General features: G+C 44.0%; 1 protein-coding gene across 2 annotated transcripts in view; it reads right to left on the bottom strand.

Moving 5' to 3' along the window:
* Positions 1–25,511, bottom strand: part of Adk (adenosine kinase) — a 396,625-nt gene that overhangs the window by 2,898 nt on the left and 368,216 nt on the right. For both annotated transcript variants that reach the window (XM_021203140.2, XM_029541565.1), the window contains exon 10: positions 21,758–21,844. In XM_021203140.2, the coding sequence (XP_021058799.1) occupies positions 21,758–21,844 (87 nt within the window). The remainder of the gene's footprint in view (positions 1–21,757; positions 21,845–25,511) is intronic.

The following is a 25,511-nucleotide window of genomic DNA, read 5'->3' as shown; positions in this document are numbered from 1 at the left end:
AAAGTAGTGCTAGCTCAAGCTCTCAAGGTCGGATTAATATTTTTGGATATTGACATAATCTGTTATACCAAGTATGAAGACCTTAGAGCATTCTAATATATACAGAAAAGACATTTGGCAACATCTCATATCTATTCCTAATTTTAATAGGGAACAGAAGGGAATTTTTCCACATGAGAAAGAAATTTATAAAAATTCACTGCTAATATTGTAAGGTGAATGATGAATTTAATTTCTTCCTTGAGACTAAACATGAAGCAAGAACGTCCATGCCCCCTTTCTGGCAGGCTTCAGATGTAGCTCAGGGTGGCCTTCCTTCCCTGACCCTACCTCTTCCTGCCTCCTCCTCGGGATGCTAAAACCACAGGTTGGCACCACCTGCCGAGCCCATGTGCTCTGCAGCACTCTCATGGAGACTTTACTGGAGCAGAATGAGCCGCTGAGCTGGGAAAGGAAGTCCCCATCAGTATCTCCATGCCTATGACTCAAAACAGGCAAGGCCAGCCAGGCGTGGTGGCGCACGCCTTTAATCCCAGCACTCGGGAGGCAGAGGCAGGTGGATTTCTGAGTTCGAGGCCAGCCTGTTATGCAGTTCGAGGCCAGCATACTGTTATGCCCAGCAGTCAGGAAGCAGAGGCAGGTGGTCCTCTGTGAGTTTGAGGTCAGCATGGTCTACACAGGGAGTTCTAGACAACAGGGCTACACAGTGAGAGCCTATCTCACCACTCCACTCAAAAAGAGTTGGAAAATGTCATGTCCATCTGGTGGGTTGACCCAGGGATACAGAAAAGCACTCTACGGCATCAACACTGCTGTCAGCCAGAATTCCTCTCGTATTTTGGCACACCGGGGCAGCACATCCTTTAATCCTAGCACTTGGGAGCTGAGGTAAGAAGGTACAGAGTTCAAGGTTATCCTCAGCCACTCAGTGACATTTGAGGCCTGCGTGGGGGACAGAAAACTGCCTTGAAAACAAACAATAACACTAACCCCACCCTGCACATATGCAAATGAGTCTAGGAGTCCTATGGGATTAGGAAGCTGTGACCTGTGACTTTAGCAAAGCTGGAGGATCTCCACTGATAGCTCCTGTGAGTAGCTACACCAGCGCGCGCAATTATGCCTACTAGTGAGCAATTACAAAGTAATATTCGAGATGCTACTCACAGAATCAAGCACGTCAAATCCCCAGGAACGTATCTGAGAGCGCCCTGTAGGACCAGCCACTGGGAATGCCAAGACAGCATGAAGGAAAAGCAGGGAAACCCGGATACCCGGGAGAGCATGTGCTGGCCGGCTGAGGCCTCACGGTGACCAAGAGCTGACAAGACACCTTTATTTATTTATTATATGTAAGTACACTGTAGCTGTCTTCAGACACTCCAGAAGAGGGAGTCAGACCTTGTTACGGATGGTTGTGACCCACCATGTGGTTGCTGGGATTTGAACTCTGGACCTTACCCACTGAGCCATCTCACCAGCCCGACAAGACGCCTTTAAAACCTGGATGTATGTCAGCCCAACTACTAGGTAGGCCGAGACAGGGAGCCTGTGTGAGTTCAAGGTCTGTCTGGGCATTGTCAGAAGACTCTTCCTCAAAAACCAAAACAGAATAAAACCAAACAAACAAACAGAAAACAACGGGGGTAGGGTGTGAAGGGCTGGGAACACAGCTCAGCGCAGAGCATGGGGCCAACCTGTGAGAGGCCCCATGTTCAATTCCCCAGCACTGTAAACAAAAACCAACCAATCAACTCCAAAGGGAAACAAAAAATCAGGCTATGGCATCTGAGAAATCTTTGTGACTTTGAATCTACTGACACCAACTTCAGAAGTCCTTTGCCGCTATGACGACCCCTTAGCCCCCAAGTACAAGTCTTTCACAGAAGACAGAATAATTTGGACTTCATCAAAATTGCTTTGTTTAAGAAATAACTCAATAAAACCCAAACCAAACCAAACAAAACCTGCAAAGAGAAACATGCCAAATTCACAGAGGGTGTAGCACCATTATCCACGTAGCTCGGAATCGCGGTAATGTGGCTGCAGACTGGCTGAGGCAACATCAGCAAGATGGTGCGGTGCGCATGGAGCCAGGGCAAGGGTGTGCATCTACCAGATCTTAGGCACACTGGCTTAGGGGATACTAAGGAGGCTTCAGTTATTATTATTGCTTGAGTATATGATGTGTGTGGGCATGTGGGGGCCTCAGAGGACAACCTGTGGAGTTGGTTCTTTCCTTCCATCTTTACTTGAGTTTAGGGACTGAGTGCAAGTTGTTAGGCTTGCTAAGCAAGTGCCTTGACCCAGTGAACCATTTTACCAGCCCCAGGGAATGTAAAATGATAAGACCACTTTGGAAAACCATTCATCAGTGCTTGAAAAAGTTAACTTTGGGGCTGGAGAGATGGTGCAGTGGTTAAAAATGCAAGCTGCTCTTCCAGAGGACCATGGTTCCATTCCCAGCACCCACACAGTTGCAGTTTGCAACTGTTTGTTAACGCTAGTTCCAAGGGCTCCAATGCCCTCTTCTGGCCTTCTAGGGAACTAAGCACATATGTGGTGCATAGACATACATGCCGGCAAGCACTCATACATATAAAATAGAAACAAACATTGTCTGAAAAAGTTAAATTTACCTACTCTATGCCTCAGTCATCGAATCTCCAGATGTTTGCTCAGGGTAAATGAATGCAGATGCGCCTGGATTTGTAAATGAACCAAGTGCTCACAGCAGCCTTGCTGTGTCCGAATGCATGAACAGGGGTGGGGGGTGGAGCAGCACGGGATGGTGGATGTGCCCACAGTAAAGGGCACACTGCATGACAAGGTTTATAAAACAACACTTTAACACAGAAGAAAGGAGAGAAAGGACAGGACAGGAAGGAAGGACAGGAAAGAAGGGAGGGAAGGGGAGAGGAGAGGAGAGGAGGGGAGGGGAGGGGAGGGGAGGGGAGGGAGGAAAAAGGTGTAGTCACTAATAAGATAGATCAAAACCAGAAAAACCTGTGCTACTGCCTCTGGGGAACCTGAGCTGTCTCTGTGTTCAGGACAGGATAATGAGAAACTGTTGTGGAGCCGACTTCCGGCCTTCCCTGAGGCCCCAGGCAGCCTAGGGAGCAGGGTGGAGCTGGAGGTTAATGTGAAGCTGGGCTACCACGACCAGGCCAGGCCTGGGAAAGGCTCCGTAGGTGATAAAATGTTTGCCCAATTATAGAAGAGAATTAATTTGGCTAATTGAATGATGCCTTTGGAAGAATGTGAACTCATTCTCTCAAGAGTATTTCTTTTTCACGGTTTACAGGTAACAGGCAAAGGTCAGTATAAACTTTCTGCCAAACTCTGAGATTGAAATGTTAGGCCCACACAGGGAATGGGGCAGACGCCAGGTTCAGGGTGCGATCAGCTTACAATGGAAACACATCTATTAGAACCCTTAGGAGCAACATCTGTTTTCCCCATTCTTCCTGCCATGATCTTTGTGAGAAAGGCTCGTGTTGTGGAACATTCTGTGAGGCTAAGTGCTGGCGCCCTCCTTCTGAGAGAACCGGCCGATGGATGCGTGGCCGCCCTATGACATCCCATTTACTCCGACAAGGAAAACCTGAATGTTGACGAAAGCGAAGACCTTTGGCCCCTGAAGAGTATCAGCTTTTCAATAATCTATTTTTAAAATCCAGCAAAGATGAACTACAGATAGTGCATAATCAATTAGAGGTGGAGCCTTCAAGAAGTAGTCTTTATTAATCATAAAGAGTGTATTGTTTACCTAATGTGCATATTTAAAAAATGAGAGGGAATTCCTTTTAATGTGAATGAATTAACAGCCTAAGTGTCCCCCCTAAGCCTTCAGATAGGGCCTTGCTGTGCAGCTCTGGCTGGTTTGGAACAACTTACGTAGAGCAGGCTAGCCTCCAACTCAGAGTGATCCACCCACCTACTTCTGCCCCCCCCCCCCCAGTGCTGGGACTGAAGGCATGTGCACCACACCAAGCTTCTACGATGCCTGCACCTTGAAAAATATATGTAACAGAAAACTGACTACTTTACAAATTTACTTTTTACATTAAGTGTGCTGTGCCATGGCGAGTGAGCATGTGGAGGTTAGAGGATGGAGTCAGTTCTCTCCTTGGACCATATGGGATGTGGGAATTGAGCTCAGGCCTTTAGGCTCCACGGCAGGCACCTTTACACAGCCCCGTTCACTCATTTCTTCTTTTGGAAAATTTATTTTTATGTGTACGGTGTTATTGCTTGTGTGTATACTTGTTTGCCATGTGCCTGGTGTCCTTGGAGGCTGGAAGAGGGAATCAGATCCCCTGCCATCAGACTTGGGTCCTCTGCAAGAGTGTCCAGTGCTCTCAACCAGTGACTCATCATGACAGCCCCGTTCACCGCCTCTTACGGGCTTGGTCGTATTGGGTAGCATGGACCATGGCTTGTGCACTCATTTACCTACAGGCTGAAGAACATGCCAGTTGCTTCTTAGTCTTGTCATTTATGGGTAAAACTGCTATACACATTTGTGTACAGGTTTTTGTGCAGACATAAGTTTTCAACTCATTTGGGCAGCCAAAGAACACAATTGCTGGATCATATGGTAAGCATATGTGTAGTGTGTAAGGAACTGCCAGACTGTATTCTCAAGTGGCCATCCTAGTTTTCATTTTCACTAGCAGTGAATCAGAGTTTCTGGGGCTGCACATCTTTGCCATGTACGCCACACACACAAACTCAAGATGCTGGTGAAACGAGATGAGAAATGTTTTCCTCTCTGTTTTAGACAGCATCTCACACGGCCCAGGTTGGCCCTAGGTGCGCTCTCTCTGTCTGTCTGTCTCTCTATCTCTCTGTCTCTGTCTGTCTGTCTGTCTGAGACAGCTTTGGATCCCTGGTCTTCCCAGGGGCTTACAGGTACCTGCCTCCTCATCTGGCTGGTTTTCCCTTTATTATTGTTTTACATGTTGATCCAGGCCTAGTGGTGCCTGCTTGTGATCCGAGTCAGCGGGAGCCTGAGGCAGGGAGAAGTCTACCTTAGAAGACACAGTAAGACCCTGTCTCAACAACCACAACCAAACAAGCCCTCTCCCATGTTTACTTAAAGAGACACTCTTCCAAACAGCAGAGGCTGCAGGGCCTCTGCACTGCACCCTACCCTGGCGGCTCCTCAACCTTCTCGGCATCCTCTCTCTGCTGCATGCATGCTCAGTAGCTTCAGAAGGTCACGTGACTCAGCCCCAGCTCTGCTGTGGCTTTGGTTTCAGTTCTCTGGACAGGTACAACGATCTAATTAATCATTTGCTTTCCTGACTGCTCTGATGTGGGTGATTTCCTCGCTGCCTTTGTCCCTGGCCTCACTCCAGCTTGTTCACTGAAGTTATCGATGCTCTTTATATGTAAGTAATATCAAACTTCACATTGTACAGTAGTGACAAGTTAATTACATAGTTATTAAGAGATAATGTGGGAGCAGTAACACAAGTTATCATGTAATTACCTTTGTTCTTAAAGGCATCACCATGCAATTAAAGCAAACCCGATACGATATTTTAGCAAGCAATAGCCTGTCTACATGTGTGCGCACACACATTGCTCTCTGTCATTTCCAGGTCAATTTAGTCTTTATTTTGCTTTTTAAAAAGACACGTGCCCTTTAGCAGCTGGGTGTGGTAGCTGAATGTTACATAGTGAGCTCCAGGCTAGTCTGGGCTACTGAGTAAGACCCTGACTTTCTGTCCTATCTAGTCGTAGGTGTCCTTGAACACAGAGTTCTGGTATTAGAATTAAAGGTACACAATACCATGCCTGGGGAACTTGTTTTAAAACGAACATACAAACAAACAAACAAACACACAGATGCCTGCCATTTAGTGTCAACTTTGGTGTATACTCCCACCTGCTTAACCTTCTTGTCTCCTGCACCAGAAGACACCAGATCCAAGATGCCATATAGCAGGAAAGACTGTAACTCAAAGGCTCTATTTTTGTAAAGGTTGTATATCTGGATATCTAGGTATTGGGCTACATACCAAAGAAATCAAAGATAAATAATATAGAGTGTCTTAGCTTTTTCTGCTTCAGAAAAAAAAAATCTGTACCCAAAGAAATCAAGAAATGCTTCCTGGAGGAGGTGTCATGAACAGAGCTTTGGTGTGTACTGTAAGAGATGGATATTATATACAGAAGAAAATAAGGAAGCATTAGAGCAAAGTCCATGTTGGCAAACAATATAAGATCAGTGGTATTGAAGGCACAGCAAGCAGAGCAACATGGAGAGCATTTGAAGGTCTGTGCTGTGATATGGATCTCATACAGCTGAGCTCTGATTATAGGACCTCCAGTCAGGTAATTTTGGCAGAAGTAAAGAGAAAATGTTACCAGAGAGATTCAGCAGAGGCCCCTGGAATATCCTAGGATGCTTCTCAGAGCGCTGTGCTTGGAACAGTGGCTTCTGTATCACACAGGCCCACCACAGACCTACTCTGAGTTCCTGTTTATAGTTCAATTATGCAAAGTGTTTAAGGCCAGAAAGAAGAGCGGTATACACAGAGCTTGCAGCTAAGATGAGGGGAAGAGACAGGGATGAAGGTCACAAGAGTTCTATTAGACCACTGTGTCAAACCAACATGGAGCCACTGTCCATAGAACCATGAGAGAGAAACAACTGAACTTCTCCCTAAACTTATTATTTTGGCTATAAGAAAGTGGAGTGGAGTATAGGACAGAGTGAATGTGGATCAGTTAGGAAGTAGCAGTCAGGGAAAACACAAATCATCTTGTAGGGAACACTTGAAAGCCATATAGAGGAGAAGGCAAGAGGAAGTATGCAAATAGATCTATTTATACAGCCTTCCTACACAGCACCACTACTGGAGGTCAGTGAAAAGTTCTCTGCAGGCCAATCAACTTAATTACCTATTAGATTAGACCAAGCAAGGACAAAGAGCTTATGGTCTATGCAGATCTTGTGAGAGTACTCCTAAGAACCAGGTGGATAACCCAGTGCTCTTCTAGAATCCAGGATGGATGCAAAGTCATCCAGGAGGCTGGTGTGAGGCTGGAAGCAGACATGCAAACAGCCCACCCCATAGCTTCATCTAATAAGGATGTGCTCACAGCAGCCAGATGCTGGCCCAGGTCTACAGTTACCATCTGCTTCCATCCAGTGAAGACCTCCAGGTCTGGCTCTGGCTGGAGATTCCTCTTGTAACAGGTTAACAGGTTAACAGGTTAACAGGTAATCCTCTTTGTGGGTCAGGCACTATGTTTTGTAAAACATCATTTTATTTGACTTTCAGAAAAAGCAGGGCGTGGTGGCGCACGTCTTTAATCCCAGTACTCGGGAGGCAGAGGCAGGCGGATTTCCGAGTTTGAGGCCAGCCTGGTCTATAGAGTGAGTTCCAGGACAGCCAGGGCTACACAGAGAAACCCTGTCTCGAAAAAAACAAACAAACAAAAAAAAAAAAAAAAAAAGAGAGAGAGAGAGAGAGAGAGAGAGAGAGAGTTTCAGTAAAACACAAACAAGGTAGATACCCATCTTTATTTCTATAGTTGTAAAAAACTGAGGCTTAGTGATGTTAAATTACCACTCAAAAATTATTTGTCCATAGACTCTTGTTTTTGCCTGTTTGTATTATAGATGAATACTTGAGATGAGGTTGTTGATAAAGTATAGCCATTTTGTTTAATAGAAGAAATGGGGAGTCCCAGATCAAGCTGTTGCTAGTTGGTTAGGTAAAGGTTGTCTCCTATTTCACACAGAGGAAGGGGGTGGGGAGAGTCACAGCTTTGTGGGAGCCTCTTTTTAATCTATTATGATGCTGATGATGCTGACGATGCTGATGATGCTTTGGATTTAACCCAGGGCCTCATCCATGCTTGGGAGACACTGTATTACTGAGCTACAAATATGGCCCCTAACCCTCTTTAGTTCTATTAATGATCTATCTATTCAGCCATTAAGGCCCAACCTTTTGATATTATTGTACTGGCAACGCTTGAATTTTGGAGGGAAAATTTCAAATGAAAATGTTTCACAAGGTGGTCATTAGTGGGGCTGAAAAATCAAACATCTATTTAGTTATTGCTTTTTAAAACTATATTAATTCATCTGACTTTTTAAAATGGATGGGTGTTTTGCCCGCATGTACGTATGTCTGCACCACATACATACCGGGTGCTCTTGGAGACAAAAGAGGTCACAGTGCCTTCTGAACCTTGGTTTACAGAAAGTTATGAGCACCATGTGGGTGCTGGTTGGATCTGGGTCCTCAGGAAGAACGGCAAATGCTCCTAACCACTGAGCCAACTCTCCAACCTACAGCTGCTGTTTTAATTTCTAAGTTACAGAGTCTTTATGCTCACGAGCTCGCTTCCTTACCTTCCTCAACATTTCTTGACTTGAAATGGACTGCTGTTACTTTTGACAAAGCTGGACAGAAAGAGCAAGTACCCTGAAGCTAACGTGTGACGGCCCCATCCTGCTGCACCTCACCCTTCTGCATGCTTACAGCACTCACCGCTCACCACTTCATACTGCGGTCATTCTCTCAAAAGCAGAGTAAGCTACTGTACTGCAGGGATTCTGAAATGCACATATAAAAATGACATCTTCTGAAAAATAAATCCATGTCTTCCTTTTTCCTCTGTCATCAAATACTTTAACACAGAGGACAAGATCTAAACATAACTGTCAAAAGCCAATCTCCTCCTCTACCTCCTGACGTCTAAAGAGTGTGAGCCCTTGTGGTCCCCTTTAATGTAACAAAAACTTACAACATGCTACTTGATGGCTTAAAGATTTAACTTAGGGCAGCCTGGTGTGGCACACTACATGCACAAATAAACACACAGCACAGTTCAAAGAATCCACAACCTCTTCTTGCCGCCTTTTGACAGTCTGCTACTCAAGGCCTTAGAACTGGCCATCCACGAGATCTCGCCTACACCAGTCACTGAGACAGGAGCAATGCAAGGAGGCATGGGAGCCTCGCTGTAAAACACCGGACAGAGTAGAGGAGCTGTGGGAAGACACGCTGAGCAGTCAAGCTTATCGTTAATACATGTTCATTTTATGTTCACTGTTGCACGTGCCCGTTCCCCTCTCAACCAAGGCTTTTCCAGCTACTTGCAAGATGGTAGGTGGTGTGTTTACGCAGAAGCCTTTCCTGAGGTTTGAAGCTAATGCTTTATTATGGGGCTCAGCTACGGTTTGATGTGCATTAACCTCAATCATTAAGATCACAATGAAAAGGCCCCAGAAATGGCTCACAGGGTAAAAGCACTTGCCACTAAAGCCTGTTGATCTGAGTTCAATACTGGGACCCCACATACAAGTGAAAGGAGGAGCCTGACTCTACAAGACTGTCTTATGACCTGTACATGGACCCAGTGGCTTACATGTACACTTACATGTACATACTTTTTTTTTTTTTTTTTTTTGNTTTCTCTGTATAGCCCTGGCTGTCCTGGAACTCACTTTGTAGACCAGGCTGGCCTCAAACTCAGAAATCTGCCTGCCTCTGCCTCCCAAGTGCTGGGAACATGTCCATACTCTTGTACACATGCACACGACTTGAAAAGCAAACAGAAATATCTTAGAATCTATTTTAATCAAAGTATTTAGCTAAGTGTGGTAGTTTCAGATCAGCCTAGGCCATAAAATGAGACTGTCTCAAAACAAACAAAAACCCTACACAAGAACAAAAAACAAGTCCCTCCAGCCCCAAACAAAAGAGAAATGCATTTAGAAATAGAACATGAGAGGGCTGGAGAGATGGCTCAGCAGTTAAGAGCACTGACTGCTCTTCCAGAGGTCCTGAGTTCAATTCCCAGCAACCACATGGTGACTCTCAACCATCCGTAATGGAATTCTATATCTTCTTCTGGTGTGTCTAAAGACAGCTACAGTGTATTCATATGCATAAATAAATAAATCTTTAAAAAAAAGAAAGAAACAGAACACGGTATGGGTGCTTTCATGTGCATGGTCACGGTGCAGGACAAAACACTTGAGAGCCCTCCAGAAGTGGGCGCGTGCATTTTGTCTTCCTTAGAGCTATGTCTTAATTATATCTGAATGCCTTACCAATTCCATAAGGCTGCCTTTTCAGGAAAATCATGTACAGCTCTCTGTCCTTGACTGGCTTTGGCTCTGATGGGTCTAATTATCATAATGAGAAAAGTCAAAGGTAGCTGTAGCCATTACACTCATGCGTTTAACAAGTCACAACCTTGGGATCCTGTTCTACTTGAAAATACCATTCAAAGTTCTGAGTTATTATTACCAGGGGAAACTTTTAATAAAAGCTAATTGGCTACAGACCCCACCCCCAACAGTTAACTGATTTTTAGGGGTTAAATTTCTGCTACCTCTAATTATCCTCTGATGGCTTTCCTTGGTGTCTCAGAACCATGACAGATGACAATGAAAAACTGCAGTGAAATCCACCCACCCTGACACTGTGCTAAGCATCAGCTTCTCCCTCTCCAAGTAAAATCAATACTCTGTTTGAGTAAACACGTTTACAGCTTTATTAGGGTGTCTTGCTTGTTCTGTAACAGCTACTTGAAGCTGTGGTAACAAATCGACTCAACTCAGTTAAACCTAGAGAGCTGGGTAAGAGGCCCATCGATAAGGTTGTTATAAAAATAAACTGCAGGAGATCAGAAAGCTGGAGTAAACAGCTTGGTAAATGTCAATATTTCCCCTTCCAGAGGAGGACAGCGGCGGCAGCGAGATCACATGCAGTCTTTTTCCTCCCTTAACAATGCTTCTTGTTTCAGCTGGATAAAGTGTTTCTACTTTTTGTGTGCAGCTTCTCTGAAGGATATTTTACTTTCTAAGTCCCCTATTAACCTTGAACAGGAAATTGACATAAATACAATTTTTCATAACTTTTCAGATTGCTTCTTTAGAGAAATATTTCTGTCTTAAACTGACTTTATTAAATGACCTTAATCAAGTTATTTGGAATACTTGTGGCAATACAGTCTCACCTTCTTTCTATTAATGAAACTGTCATCATTTACATTTTGCAATTTCAATAGAATGTTCACTTTTGAAATAGTTTCCACAAGACTGATGTTGTGCCTTGAAAATTAGGCCTTGGATGTTCCTGCGATTCATAATAGCAAACACTCTTGGCTTTAGTGGCAACATATATGCAATGTCTGCTACCCATTAGGAGCGAGCTTGCATCATGGGTAAGCTTTAGCAAAGCAGGACTTAGATCCCCTCATTGCGATGTCCACAGGTTGCTCAAAGAACTAACATCTGGCAGGAAATTCCTACTTCTATTTGGCTAGCTCAGACTATCCAGATGTGAAAATAATGGTCTCCCTGGCATGAGGAATACTCACTCATATGTAAACCTTCCACTCCTACTTCCTTTGCAGTCTAGTCAGTAAAATTTTGTTCTACAACACAGCTACCAACTAAGTATGAATTCATGCAACTTGTCTATATATTAGAAGACAAACTTTTCAGGGAAAAAGAAATCAACAAACACTGAGTGTTCAATTAACATAAAAAGCTATGGTGTCTACCAAGGTTAGGTCTGGCATGGCAGGTACTTATACAATGAAAACCGAAGTTTAACTGGTGTGTACTGGTGCAAGGGGTGACCTGTACAGGAAGTGGACTGAGAGCAGGCGTCCTGTTGTGATGGCTCAGCACAACACATGTGCTGATCATAAAGCATACATGGAGAGGTAAGGGTATATTATACACATGGTCTTTACTTTAGCTATGAAGCTCAACATTCAGTGTCTATACTGAATATCAGTGCCTCCATGGGGCTCATTTCCTCTTCACTGTGGCTATAAGTGGATACCTGTTTGTTCTATCACCTGCTGTGTGGGATGTCTGAAATAAAAACAAATCCCTGCCCATAGGGAGGTAGGGCTGTGAGAGCTCGCCAGAATGAAGAAGGCCCAGGGTTTGATCCCTGGGTCCCATAAACCAAGTGTGTTGGCGCTCCTGTAATTCAAGCACTGGGGAAGTGGAGGCAGGAAGACCAGGAGTCCAAGCTACTTCTTGGCTGCCCAGTGAATCTAGAATGGTCTGGTCCACACAAAAATCGTCACGCAAAGAGAAGAGGAGGCCTGGTCTACAGAGTGAGTTCCAGGACAGCCAGGACTACACAGAGAAACCCTGTCTCGAAAAACCAAAAAGAGATGAAGAGGAGGAGGAAGAAGAGAAATAGCCACAGCAGCCACCCACTGTGGCAGAGGTATAGATCAGCTATTGAGGCAAAGTCATGGATGCTGGCATAACACAGTAGATGTATCTACGTTCCTATGCCCTAATTCATAAGCATGGAAACTCATTATAGCACTTTATACACTGTAGGAGCTTATGTCTGAGGATTCCTCCTAGCAAGATGATCCTGAGTGCTTAAATGTACTAAATAACAAATTATTATTATTATTATCATTATCATTATTATCATTGGTTTTTCGAGACAGGGTTTCTCTGTATAGCCCTGGCAGTCCTAGAACTCACTCTGTAGACCAGGCTGGCCTTGAACTCAGAAACCCACCTGCCTCTGCCTCCCAAGTGCTGGGATTAAAGGCGTGCACCACCACCACCGCCCAGCTGACAAATTTTTAATTTGCCAAATGATGAGCCAGAAATAAAAAACATATCGTTTTGAACTTTATAAAATGTTAAGGTTGGTGAGGCATGATGGAGCTCACCTTAAACCCCAGCATTTGGGAAGCAGAGGCCAGTAGATATTTGTGAGTTTCAGGCAGACAGGATGTATAATAAGGCTGTCTCAAAAGAAAAAAAAAAGAAAAAAAGAAAAGAAGAAAAGAAAAGAAAAAGAAGGGAAAAAGAAAGGGAAAAGGTTAACTGCCTAATTAGGTTGGGGTAATCATATATCTCATATATCTGAAGTGAGAAAGGCTTCTTATATGCTATTTGGGAATGGGGTTGATTTAGACCTCTGCTGAGTGTGTGTGCGTGTGTCACTGCACATCCATATAGGTTTCTGAAGAGACCAGAAGAGGGCATCAGAGTCCTTGGAGTTGGAATTACAGGTAGCTGTGAGCACCCTGAGATGGATGCTGCAACTCAAACTCTAGTTCTCTCTGAGAACAGGCCATGCCCTTACTGCTAAGATACCTATTAGGCTCATATAATTACTAACACACCCAATGAGCCAAAGGTAATTTAACTCCTCCACGGCAGAAAGGACAAGACTTAAAATTGAATATAGGTGGCTGGAGATGACCACCACATGATAACCCCTCAAATAAAACTGAATACATTTACCTTTATACACTTATTAATTTGTCCCTATCTATATGGATAGTGACCGATTTAAAAACTATTATGAAGCTGGGAAGATGGTTTAGTGGTTAAAGTGCTTGCTGTATAAGCAAGAGTTCATATCTCCAGAGGCCCTCTCCCCCAATTCCAGGAGTGTATGGCAGCCTACCTGTAACTTTAGCCTCAGAAGGCAGAGATGAGAGAAGCCTGGAGGTATGTGGCTAGCAACACTTGTCTCATCAGTGAGTTCTGGTTTTGATGGAAGGAAGGAAAGACAAAACCTCAAACCAACCAAAACAATGACAGCAATAAATCCCCTCCATTGTGGGCTGGGGATTTGGAAAGCCCAGGGCTTGATCCCTAGCAACATGAACTGGGTGTGCTGGCACAGGCCTGTAATCTCAGCATCTGAGTGGTCGAAGGAAGAAGATTAGGAGCTCAAAGTCAACCTCATCAGACGATAAGGCTGGAGGAACTTTCCAACAGAGGTTCGGGCCAGTTTCTAACTAAGGTTTATCTAAATCAGTGGACTGTTTTGTTTCAGCTCACTAAGTTGTGGAGAACCTAGCTATTACAAATGCACAGACCAGGCAGATTATGGTAAATTTGACTAGAATTCATGTGATAGTTTCAAACCAGTTCCAGTCCACTGATATGACAATAACAGGTGAACATTATGTCATGTCATAATTGTTTGTTTGTTTTTGTTTTTGTTTTTCGAGACAGGGTTTTTCTGTGTAGCCCTGGCTGTCCTGGAACTCACTTTGTAGACCAGGCTGGCCTTGAACTCAGAAATCCGCCTGCCTCTGCCTCCCAAGTGCTGGGATCAAAGGCATGCGCCACCATGACTGGCGGAACAAACATCTCTTGACTGTCTTCAAATCTAGGAAGACTAAGGCTCACAAAATTTGAGCTGTGGTATATTTGGTGGTTTGAATGAGAATAACTCCCATAGGTTCACAGATTTTGTTTTGGTTTGTTGTTTTTTGAGACGGGGTTTCTCTGTGTAGCCCTGGCTGTCCTGGAACTAGCTCTGTAGACCAGGCTGGCCTTGAACTCACAGAGATCTATCTTCTTTTGCCTCCTGAGTCCTGGGATTAAAGGTGTGTGCCACCACTGCCTGGCAGGATCACAGATTTGAATGTTTGCTCATCAGAGTGGCAATACTTGAGAGGGATTAGGAGGTATGGCCTGGTTGGAGGAAGTATGTTACTGGGAGTGGGTTTGGGGTTTCAAAAGCTCAAACCAGACACAGCTTCTCTGTCTTTCTGCTGCCTGGAGATCTTGATGTAGAACTCTCAGCTACTTCTACAGCACCATGTCTGTCTGCACGCCACCATGCTCCCCACCATGATGGTAATGATCTGGGAATTTGTTTAAAATGGTATGAGCCATCATCATACAAGGATGGCATACACTGTCTGACTCAGTGTTCTATTGCTGTAAAGAGACACCAAGACCACAGCAACTCTCTTCAAGGAAAACCTTTAATTGGGGCTTGCTTGCAGATTCAGAGGAAACAATATACTGAATGCCCATCACGCTGCTTTCTAGTTGTCTAAATATAAAACAAAGGAATGTGGTGGCACACAAAAGATAACTGTAGGAACTTAATTTTATCCCTCTTGTGAATTGTTTTTGACAATTCCATACATGTACATAATGTATCCTGATCATATTCACCCACTCCTGCTGATCCCCTGCCTCCTCCCAACCAGCCTCGCTTCTACTTCCATGGTTTCTTTTTCTTTTTCTTAGGGCGGGGGTGTCCCACAAAGTTTAGTTAGGGCTGCTACATGACTAGTGGTCAATATAGATCCAGAGCAGGAGCAACTTAGCGGTGGCTACATAACAAAACAAAAGTAAACTAAACCACAAGAACTGTGTATCAGAGCTGGGCAGTGGTGGCTCACACCTTTAATCCCAGCATTTGGGAGGCAGAGGCAGGAGGATTTCTGAGTTCGAGGCCAGCCTGGTCTACAAAGTGAGTTCCAGGATAGCCAGGGCTATACAGAGAAACCCTGTCTCGAAACAAACAAACAAACAAACAAAGAAGAACTGTGTATCATTTCTTTGCATGATACTATGAAGGACAGAGGATGAAGACGGTGCCACAGGTAAATGCACTTGGCAGCTAAGCCTAGTGACTGGAGTACAGTGCCTAGGGCAGGTGACTGCCTGCACTGAACCATCTCACTGGGTTTGGGAATAATTTAAAAAAATTATTTTTTAAATACATATTAGACAGTGGAGTTTTATTACTTATTAGATGAAAAACAGAATAGTTATTTATGCTGTGGCCACTAAATGGCCCTAAGAGTCTTTTATATATTAACTAGGCACCCTTTAAGACAATACATTCTCTCGGTCAAAGCTACGATGAGAATTTTAAGCATCAAAAGAGATAGCACGGGTTTTAGCTCACATACAATGCTCTGAGCTACAAATGGCTCTGGACCATTCCTGTGTCAACCCCAGAGTGCTAGTTCTTGAGAGATGCCCTAGTCTTTCATCAGAGGGGGCCCAAAGATCATCTGTCACAGGTGTATCCCATTCAGTCTAGTGATGATGTGTAGGTTTGGTCCACACATGGTTCCTGCAAAACCTGTGACTAAATCCTATGACAGTGACACAGGCTGGCACTGATGCCCTGTGGGAGCATGGTGGTTAGCTCCCCTTTCATAACAGTTTCTTAGGATTTTCCTTCTCAGTTTCATTTACTGGGAAGAGACTTTCACTGACAGTGCCTGTCACGAAATGTTCTCAGTGTTTCCGTTTGTTACTATGGCAGTGACAAAGAGGGTTCCAAATGAAAAGGCAGACCTGCTGTGACAAAGCACAGCAGGACAACAAGACATTTTCTCCTGACCTGGGAAATTAGGAAATCATGGCTAGAGACTATACAATTTCTCTGTTTCAAAAGGTGCAATCCTGACCCTGGGGCTTTTAAGGAAGAGTGTGAAAGGAATAGTTTCATCATGGAGAAATAAAAGAGCAGAGGTTACAAAGCATTTAAGATCTCCGAATAGAACAAGGAGGTGTGCTTGTCAAGGCCAGAGGGATCTCACACACACGCACACTAAGCCCCTGAGATGGAACTAGTAATTTAATTCATGTACAACTGAGGGTACTCGTTTACAAATTATATATGAGAATCCATGATGTAAGCTTGCATCTTTTAACTGGCTAAATGGAACACACGGCCGTTTGGTACTGAGTTATCTAATTAGCAGAAGGTAGCTACAGAGATGATGCTTTAGCAAAACCTTGAAATTTATGAGAAGAAAATGATTGTGCTTCGGAGAGTTAAATCACCATAACACTATAGACTGGAATAGAGATATGCAAAGTCACACAAGACAGAAATACTCTTAGGCCAGCAAAACTTGAAAGTAACAGGATGAATATATTATCTGTCTAAAGATAGAATATGTCAATCAGAAGGGAGATATGTTAATCAGGCAATGAAGCAAAGAAAAAGAATCTACTTAGTAATGTGAAAGTTGCCACTGTCTCTCCATTTATGTCAAAGCTAGGGGCTTAGCAGCTGGTTCCTTCTAATCCCAGGAGGAAGGCTCTTGCTGATAGGGAGATGGGAACCTGGGGTTTCAGCCAAAGGGGTTATTTATTTATTTTCAAGATGTAAAACCATTCTGTTTTAAGATAGATTTGTCAGGTAGCTTATCTTGGTGCAATTAAACAGCTGCTTCACACTGCTCTTGTTTGGACTTTATAATTTCCAAGGAGGTTTATGATCTGGCTTTGCCTATCTCCTGCTGCAATCAACTACTGCTTAAGGAAGGAAGGAAGAAGCTCTTGGCTCAGACTCCCCATGCAGCCCTTCCGCCCTACTCTTTCCATTCGGTTCCTCTGCATCTATCCTATCAGACAACAAAAGTCCCTCGTCAGTAAATGAAGTCATTTTATTCAGATTCTCTTTAGCAAAGAGTGCTTGTTAGAAAGGCTGGCCCGTGGCTCTCAGCTTTAATGAGATCCCTCTCTCAAATGCTGTTTCTAGAACTGTGCAGTGGAACGTCCTCGTCAGAGCACTGACTGTAGCAGGTTGGAGCCTGACCCTGCACTGTGCAGCCACTAGGTTTCGGGCATGCTCCTCACCTTCTCTCTGCCTCACTTTTCTCATTAGGAAAACAGGTTAAATAAAAAGAACCAGTCTTACGCCGCCGGGTGTGGTGGCACACGTCTTTAAGGCAGAGGCAGGCGGATTTCTGAGTTCGAGGCCAGCCTGGTCTACAGAGTGAGTTCCAGGACAGTCAGGACTGCACAGAGAAACCCTGTCTCGAAAAACCAAAAAAAAAAAAAAAAAAACCTTGGAGGACTGCAAGTTTGAAGGCAACTTGAGCTGCACAGTGAGGTCAAGCGCAGTCTGAGTTACAGATCAGGACCCTGTTTCAAAAACCACAAAGGTCTGGGGGCCAGTGAGAAGGATCAGTAGGTAACAAGGGCTTGGGACCAAGCCCAATAACCTGAGTTTGATCGTGGAGCCCACACGGTGGAAGCAAACCCCAGCTCCTGTCAGCTGCCCTGTGATTTCCACCTGTGCGCCATCCATCCTTATACATACAAACAGAATCTAAGTATATGTAAAACCAAAACAAAAATAAGGTCTCAGATGTAGTTCAGCAGTAGAATTCTATTTAGTGTTCACAAGGCCTTAGAGTTGGATTCCCAGCCCTTTACAGAATGCCACAACCGCAACCTTGGTAGGCTTTTTGTTTTGATTGTTTGTTTTTAAAAGCACATTGTGCTGGGCAGTGGAGGCGCATGCCTTTAAATCCCAGCACTTGGGAGGCAGAGGCAGGTGGATTTCTGAGTTCGAGGCCAGCCTGGTCTACAGAGTGAGAGCTCCAGGACAGCAAGGGCTACACAGAGAAACCCTGTCTCAAAAAACAAAGCAAAACAAAAAACAAAAAACAAACAAAAGCAGCACACTGTATCAAGCTGCCCTGCTGGCCCTGAATTCACTATGAGAGCCTCATGCTGGCTACCCCACCCTCCCACACCTTGGCCATGTGTTGGTGTTTTGGGCATGCAAAGTCACTATTTTATGTGGTGTTAAGGATCAAAGCAAGGGCTGCATGTATCCAACCTCCAGAGTACGTTTATATCAATTCAGGGATTACCAATGGCATATAGTTAACTTCAGCCTGCCTTCCTGTCCTCCTGCACTTTATTGCCGTTATTTGGATGTGCACCGTGAAGACGTGAGACGATGCACTTGGAGATAAGAGGGATCCCCTGGAGTTGTGGGCAGTGCAACATGGGTGCTGGGAACTGAACTCAGACGCTCTGCTCTGGAGGAGCAGCGAGTAGCATTCACTGTTTGGCCATCTCTTCAACCCCTTTCCTTGGTTTCTTTTATATAGGACTTTACTATGTAGCCCAGGCTGGCCCTGGGCTTGCAAAGCTCCTGCCTCGGCATCCTGAGTGCTGGACTTACAGGTGTGTGGCTCTGTGCCCACCTTACTTTCTCTGCTTTTATTTTAGTGGTGTGTTGTGAAAGCCAGCACTACGAGCCAGAAATAAAATAAGGTGAGAAAGCTGTTCTTGCTCACAGGGGTGAACAGAATGTAGCCTCTGGGGCAAACTGGGCAGCAGATGTTTTCTTTTTAGTTGGAGAACTTCAGAATAGTTATTATTACTATTATTATTTTATAATTTTAGTGTTGTTACTTTTTAAAAAAAAATGTATAGCCGGTATATAATTTATAAAACCTAACCTATCCACTTTCTGGCCTATCATTAGAGTCTCTGTGTGAAGGCTCAGTTGGTATACTGCTTGCCTGTCTTGCACAGAGCCCTGTGCTTGACTCCTGGCAACCCATAAAGTAGGCATGGTGGCATAAGCCTGTAATCTCAGTACTCAGGAGGGAGAGATTGGGGGGAGGGGGGTCAGTACTTCAAACTACATAGTGAGTTCAAGGCCAGTATGGCATACTTGATATTGTCTCAAAATAAAACAAAAGAAACAAACCAGAATCCCATTAAACCTCTTTCCTTTATTTACCCAACAATAGCCCCAGAATAAATATGAGCAAGGCTATGAAAAGAGGCTTAAGGTCTACTGAAACAATGCAGTGGGTAAAGGTGCTTGCTCCTAAGCCTGAGGATCTGAGTGCTATAGAACCAATTCCCATAAGTTGTCTTCTGATTTCTACACATAGTCTGTGGTACAGGTATGCCCATTTCCTATGATAAACAAATGTTTAAAACAATAGCAACGGCCGGGCAGTGGTGGCACATGCCTTTAATCCCAGCACTTGGGAGGCAGAGGAAGGCGGATTTCTGAGTTTGAGGCCAGCCTGGTCTACAGAGTGAGTTCCAGGACAGCCAGGGCTACACAGAGAAACCCTGTCTCAAAAACAAACAAACAAACAAANAAAAAAAAAAAACCAGCAACAATGCCAGGCTTCGAGGCTCCTAACAGAGGTGCTGACCCTTCTGGGATGCTTTGTTCATTACTCTCACCACAGTCTGAACAGCTAGTTCTAGCTTGGTTCCTAAGAAAAGTTCCTTTAGCAAACAGTCTCCATTCTCACCAAGTATTGACAGCTGTACTAGCTGGTTTTGTGTCAACTTTACACAAGGCTGCAGTTATCACAGAGAAAGGAGCCTAAGTTGGGGAAATGCCCCCACCCCCTGAGATCCAGATGTAAGGCATTTTCTCAATTAGTGATCAAGGAGGGAGGTCCCCTTGTGGATGGTGCCATCCCTTGGGTTCTATAAGAGAGCAGGCTGAGCAAGCCAGGGGAAGCAAGCCAGTAAGAAACATCCCTCCATGGCCTCTGTATCAGCTCCTGCTTCCTGACCTGCTTGAGTTCCAGTTCTGCATCCTTTGGTGATCAACAGCAGTGTGGAAATGTAAGCAGAATAAACCCTTTCCTCCCCAACTTGCTTCTTGGTCATGATGTTTGTGCAGGAATAGAAACCCTGACTAAGGCAGTAGCCCTACAGGCCCCAAGCCATCTCTAGTGTAATCTGTTGGTGCAGGGCTAGCTGTAGTAATTAGGTCACCCTTGTACCTGTGAGAGCCTCATTATACTTTCTACTCAATGTCAGATAAATGGAACACATCTTGCTCTGAAGAGTTAAACAACTACTTGAATAATCTGCTCATAGGATACAAGTATACAGGCTTCTGGACTAAGATTCCTGGTTTAATTTCCAATCAGAAAATCACTACTGTTTCCATAATGCATTATGCAGTATGGCTTAATTCTGAATAAAATATTTTTAGCTTACAAAGATTTACAGCTCTGAAGAGGATGGAATAGGAAAATTAGCTAGAGATTACTCTAATATCATCACCGATGAAGCCTTTCTGTGCAAGGACACCAAAACCAAGCATGAAATGGATCTTGCCTATTGTACAAGCTTTCCTAAAGAACACAGAGCCAATGAGATGTGGCGTCCTGCCACGTCTGGGAATCCCAGCTGCATCACTGCCACCTAAACCCAGGGAGCAGAACTGACTTCTAAAGGTTGCCCTCTGACCTCCACATGCAAACAGTGGCATGTGTGAGTGCACACACATTATAAGTAAATAAATGTAGTAAGAAAGAACCATAAAAGCTCATGGATAAAAGAAAATGAAAATGAGGTGTGGGGTCCCTGTTTTATACCCTTGAGCCTGGGTCTAAGAAATTCAGAGAAAGAAAAAGGAAATAACTCTGTTGGTGAAAAGATGCCTAAAATGAAATAATACCTTCAAAGCAATACTAGGTTCCAGTCATCACACACATGTAAGCATTTCCCGTGATTTAAGTCACTGTTCAGGAGAAGGTGGCAAGAGTCATCTCCACTGCTGCTTAAAACTTCTCAGCCTGTCTTGCTTAAAGCTTTCTGGAACCGGGCAGTGGTGGTGCACGCCTTTAATCCCAGCACTTGGGAGACAGAGGCAGACGGATTTCTGAGTTTGAGGCCAGCCTGATCTCAGAGTGAGTTCCAGGACAGCCAGGGCTACGCAGAGAAACCCTGTCTCGAAAAAAACCAAAAAAGGAAAAAAAAAAAAAAAAAAAAAAGCTTTCTGGAGACATAGCCTGGTTTAGCTACACTGAACTTGGAGTAATTTGACTTTAAAACCTAATTGTCCCAATATTGTTTTTGAATATTTATTCCCCAGGTCACTTTATCCTAACCAAATTTGCTCCTCCTTACTGAGCCTTCATTAGTAAAAATCCTAACCCTTTCTAGGTATCATACCTCTCCACTCTCAGGCACAGACACCGTGACACTTAGGCCTGAATCAAATATCTACTGCACTTGCTGTGGCTTGCTTATGCAATATTCTGACACAATTACTTTTATGAAAATGACAGAGGCAGAGTATAGTAGCAAGTGATCTTTGCCAAACACATATCATTCCTGCATTAAAATCTTGGATACGACAGTAGCGGATGGAGAGAACACTGGGGGTTAATTACTTAAAACTCAGAAGTAAACGTGAAGGAAGCAAGCCTGTACCTCCAACAAACGCATCTCCAGCTCCATTGGTGTCAATGATCTCTTCCTGGTTTTGATCCAAGACAGGAAAAGCGGTGACATCATTTTCTGTAAGGAAAGCCAAGAAAGGCAGAGTAAATTCTCTTTGTAATGCTCAATACCTAAGATCACTCAGCAAAATATGACACTCCTTGCTTACCTGGTGCTCGGAAGAATTAGCCCTGTTTTCTGTACAAGAGGGCTTGGAAACCAAGGTGCAAAGCAACGCTTCTAATTTTCAACATTAAGGTGATATGTGCTTGGGTGTGTGTATCTGTCTGTCTTATGAAAGCCATACCCCGGTAGTTCATGTTCCTGGGGAGTGACTATAAATCGCTCTTTTGTGGACAGCTCATGTGACTGAACAGAACCTATGGGGTAAAGGAAGTGCTTCTGTGGACTGGATCATGAGCCCTAATAAATCTTCAAGCCTACTTGGGTGAAATTTTGGATCCACCAAAAGAGCTTCAAATTTTAAATGTAAATAAGTGTTGAGTACCTTTCTACAGAAAAATCACAATGGCAAAATAGAAATTTTACTATTATTCTGTGACAACACTTAAGGTCAATGTCAAGGATTATTGATTTTAGTTGGTTTATTACAGATGATCTGGTTACCTTTGGCCAACTGCCCATCAGCTAACAAAAGGCACAGATACCACAGGATGCAGGGGCAGAACAACAGCAGGGGCAGTGTGGCCTGTCTGAAGCCTTTGTTCCTACAGAGTAACCTCGGACAGTATTCCAAGCTTGGCACATGACAGCTCTGGACACTTTGATGAAATCTGGCCCAGGAGACATGTGTGAATGATTACATAGTGTTTTCTGATTGGGAGCTGGACCCTCTGAAGTGACGAATTTGCATCCTATGGAGACAGACTTGGCTAATGACTTGCAAACTTCAGTCTCACCTCAGTGCCAAGAGGAAGGAATCTTAGGAATGTTAAGGCACATCTTAGAGAGTAAAGGTCTTAAGAGCTGAGGTGTGTGCCTGCTTTGCACATGTGTGCAAGTGTGTAGCACATGGCTGCAATCCCAGCACTCGGGAGGCAAAGGCTGATGTTAGTATTATGAGTTTGGGGCCAGTCTTTCCTATAATGGGACTCTTTCTAGAAACACACACACGCGCGCGCGCGCACACACACACACACACACACACACACACACACACACAAACACACAGAAGAAACTTCAGTTTTACCAGGACAGGGCTATACTCTAGACCCCAGGCTTGTCCTTCTTCTGTAGCCTGACCAATGACAAGGAATAGTTTTTCTTCCCTGGGTATCCCTTCCTCTATGTTCTGGGATTATAGGTGTTCATTCCCAGCACTAGGAGAGATTCACCACCATAACAGACACAAACGCATTAAAGAAAAAAAAAAATGATCCTACTTTGCTGAGTGTGGTAAAACCTGCCTGTAATCCCAGCACTGTAGTGATTAAAGGCAGGGGGATCTTGGGTTGGAGGCCAGCCTAGGCTACAAATTGAGACTCTTATCTCATAAAACCAAACAAAACCCAACAAAATCAATCCTCTTGGCAACGCTGGCATTCAGGAAGACAAATGGACTACTTAGCAAGTATGCTGTCAGGCAGCACTAGCTGTGGCCTCGTGTGCTTCATGGGTCATGTGTCTCAGGGCAGCTGGGAAGGTGGCCCAGCAGATTTGCAGATGACAAAGTTGAATTGCAGTGTCAAAAGGTTGGATAACCCTGGATGTTAAAAACCCAGAATCATCTATTCAATTCTAGTTGACAATGGTTAGGTGACTCATGAATGTCATCTCAACTCTTGGAATGCTGAATCAGGAGGACAACAGAGGCCAGCCTGGGCTACTCAGTGAGTTTAAGACCAGTCTGGGCTACACAATCTTGTTTTAAAAAACAAAAACTTTGAAGCAATTAAACTTTCCACACTTTGTGACTCTAGAGTCGACATGGCAATAAACAGGGTTGTAATTAATTGGATGTTACGTTACAAACCTAGAGGATTGGAGTTTCTAGGAGCAAGCAGTACATATGCTTAGACAGGCAGAAGAAAGAAAGAGATGCAAGCAGACTTTATTAGAAAAAAACTGGGAAAGAGCTGCAGTCTGATTTAGGGAAAGGTCTACACCATAAATATTTATAGAGAAATCTAGTTTTATTACTTTCAAGTATAAGTCACACCATATAGGGAATGAACATCTATAAACCTAGAACAAATGGGCCTGAGGAGAATGAATGAAGTTAATGAGTCACTGTTAACAATGGGGTTACATTATATAATAATTGGACATGTCCATAAAATACTTTAGGTAACAATTGTAGAAAATGGGGACTGGCGAGATGGCTCAGTTGGTAAAGTGCTTGTCTGGCAAACATGATGCCCGCATTTGATCTTGGAAACCCATAAAAAACCAGCACCCCTATTGGGAAATGGAAGGTAGCCCCATGGGCCAGGGGGCAAAAATAAGAGACACACTGTGTACATAAGAGAAATAATTCCTGAAAGTTGTCTTCTGACTTCAACATGTGTACCTGTGTGTGTGTGTGTGCACACGCACACAAGAACACACACACAAGAAAACACACACACACACACTTGAAAGACAGACAAAACTCAAAAAATAAAAAAAACAATACAAAGCTGGGTGTGGTGGAGCATGCCTTTAATCTCAGCATTTGGGAGGCAGAGGCAGGAGAATGTCTTTAAGTTGCAGCCCAAACAAGGCTACAAGGTAAGATTCAGCCTCAAACCCTCCCCATACAAACAAACAAACCAACCCCCACAAAAACAAAGTAGGGGAGGGGGAAGGGGTTAGAGGTTCCACTCTCCTCTCTGAAAAGCTGTTGGTACTAGTGGTTACAGTGGGGAGGGATTCATTTTCTTCTGTGGGACAGCTGCTGATACATTACCCATACTTTAGTGAATAATGCTATGCTTATGCTCATACAAGCAATCCTAATTAAATTCAGCCAGAAATAAAACACAACAAAAAATACACAACAAAACAACAAAAAAGTAAGTGTGTGTGTGTGCGTGTGTATGTATATATATATTTGAGACAGGATCTCTCTGGGTATACGCTGTTGACCTGGGATTCATTATGCAGACCTGGCTGATCTTGAACTCAGTGATCCTCTTGCCTCTGCTTCCTAAATCCTGAGATTAAAGGTGTGCAGCAGAATAGGAGGTAAGGAATACTTTTTTGATATTTTAACATAGGCTGGCACCAGGCTGAAATATAAGTTACTTTAAGTGGTCAAGACCAAAATAAATATCTGACATACACACAAAAAATAGATGGTTCCTGAGGAAGGCTGCCTAAGGTGGACTCCTGGGCTCCATATGCACAAAAATGTACATATTCATACACATATGTGCACACACACGCACACACATGCACACACACACACACACACACACACACACACACACACACACACACACACGCACACGCGCTTCCCAAATCAGAATGGGCCAGCACAAGTTTCAGATGGTGAAGGAGCTAGTTGCCAAGCCTGGTGACCTGAATCCACTGTGTCTTGCAGGACTGAAGAAGGCTGACTCATGCAAGTTGCTCTCAGACTTCCAAACATGAGCCATGCTTGATATTCTGATCAAATACTTATACTTCAGAGCTTACAAGGCCAGGCACATGCTTTTGAGCACAGCACTTGGGAGGGAGAGGCAGGTAGTTATCTATGTGTTCAAGGTCAGTCTAGGAGACATAGCTAACCAGGCGAGGTTAC

Source organism: Mus pahari, chromosome 8 (genome assembly GCF_900095145.1).
Source record: "Mus pahari chromosome 8, PAHARI_EIJ_v1.1, whole genome shotgun sequence".
Taxonomy (NCBI): Eukaryota; Metazoa; Chordata; class Mammalia; order Rodentia; family Muridae; genus Mus; species Mus pahari.
The sequence above is the reverse complement of the archived record's forward strand: the minus strand, read 5'-3'. Positions and strand labels throughout refer to the sequence as shown.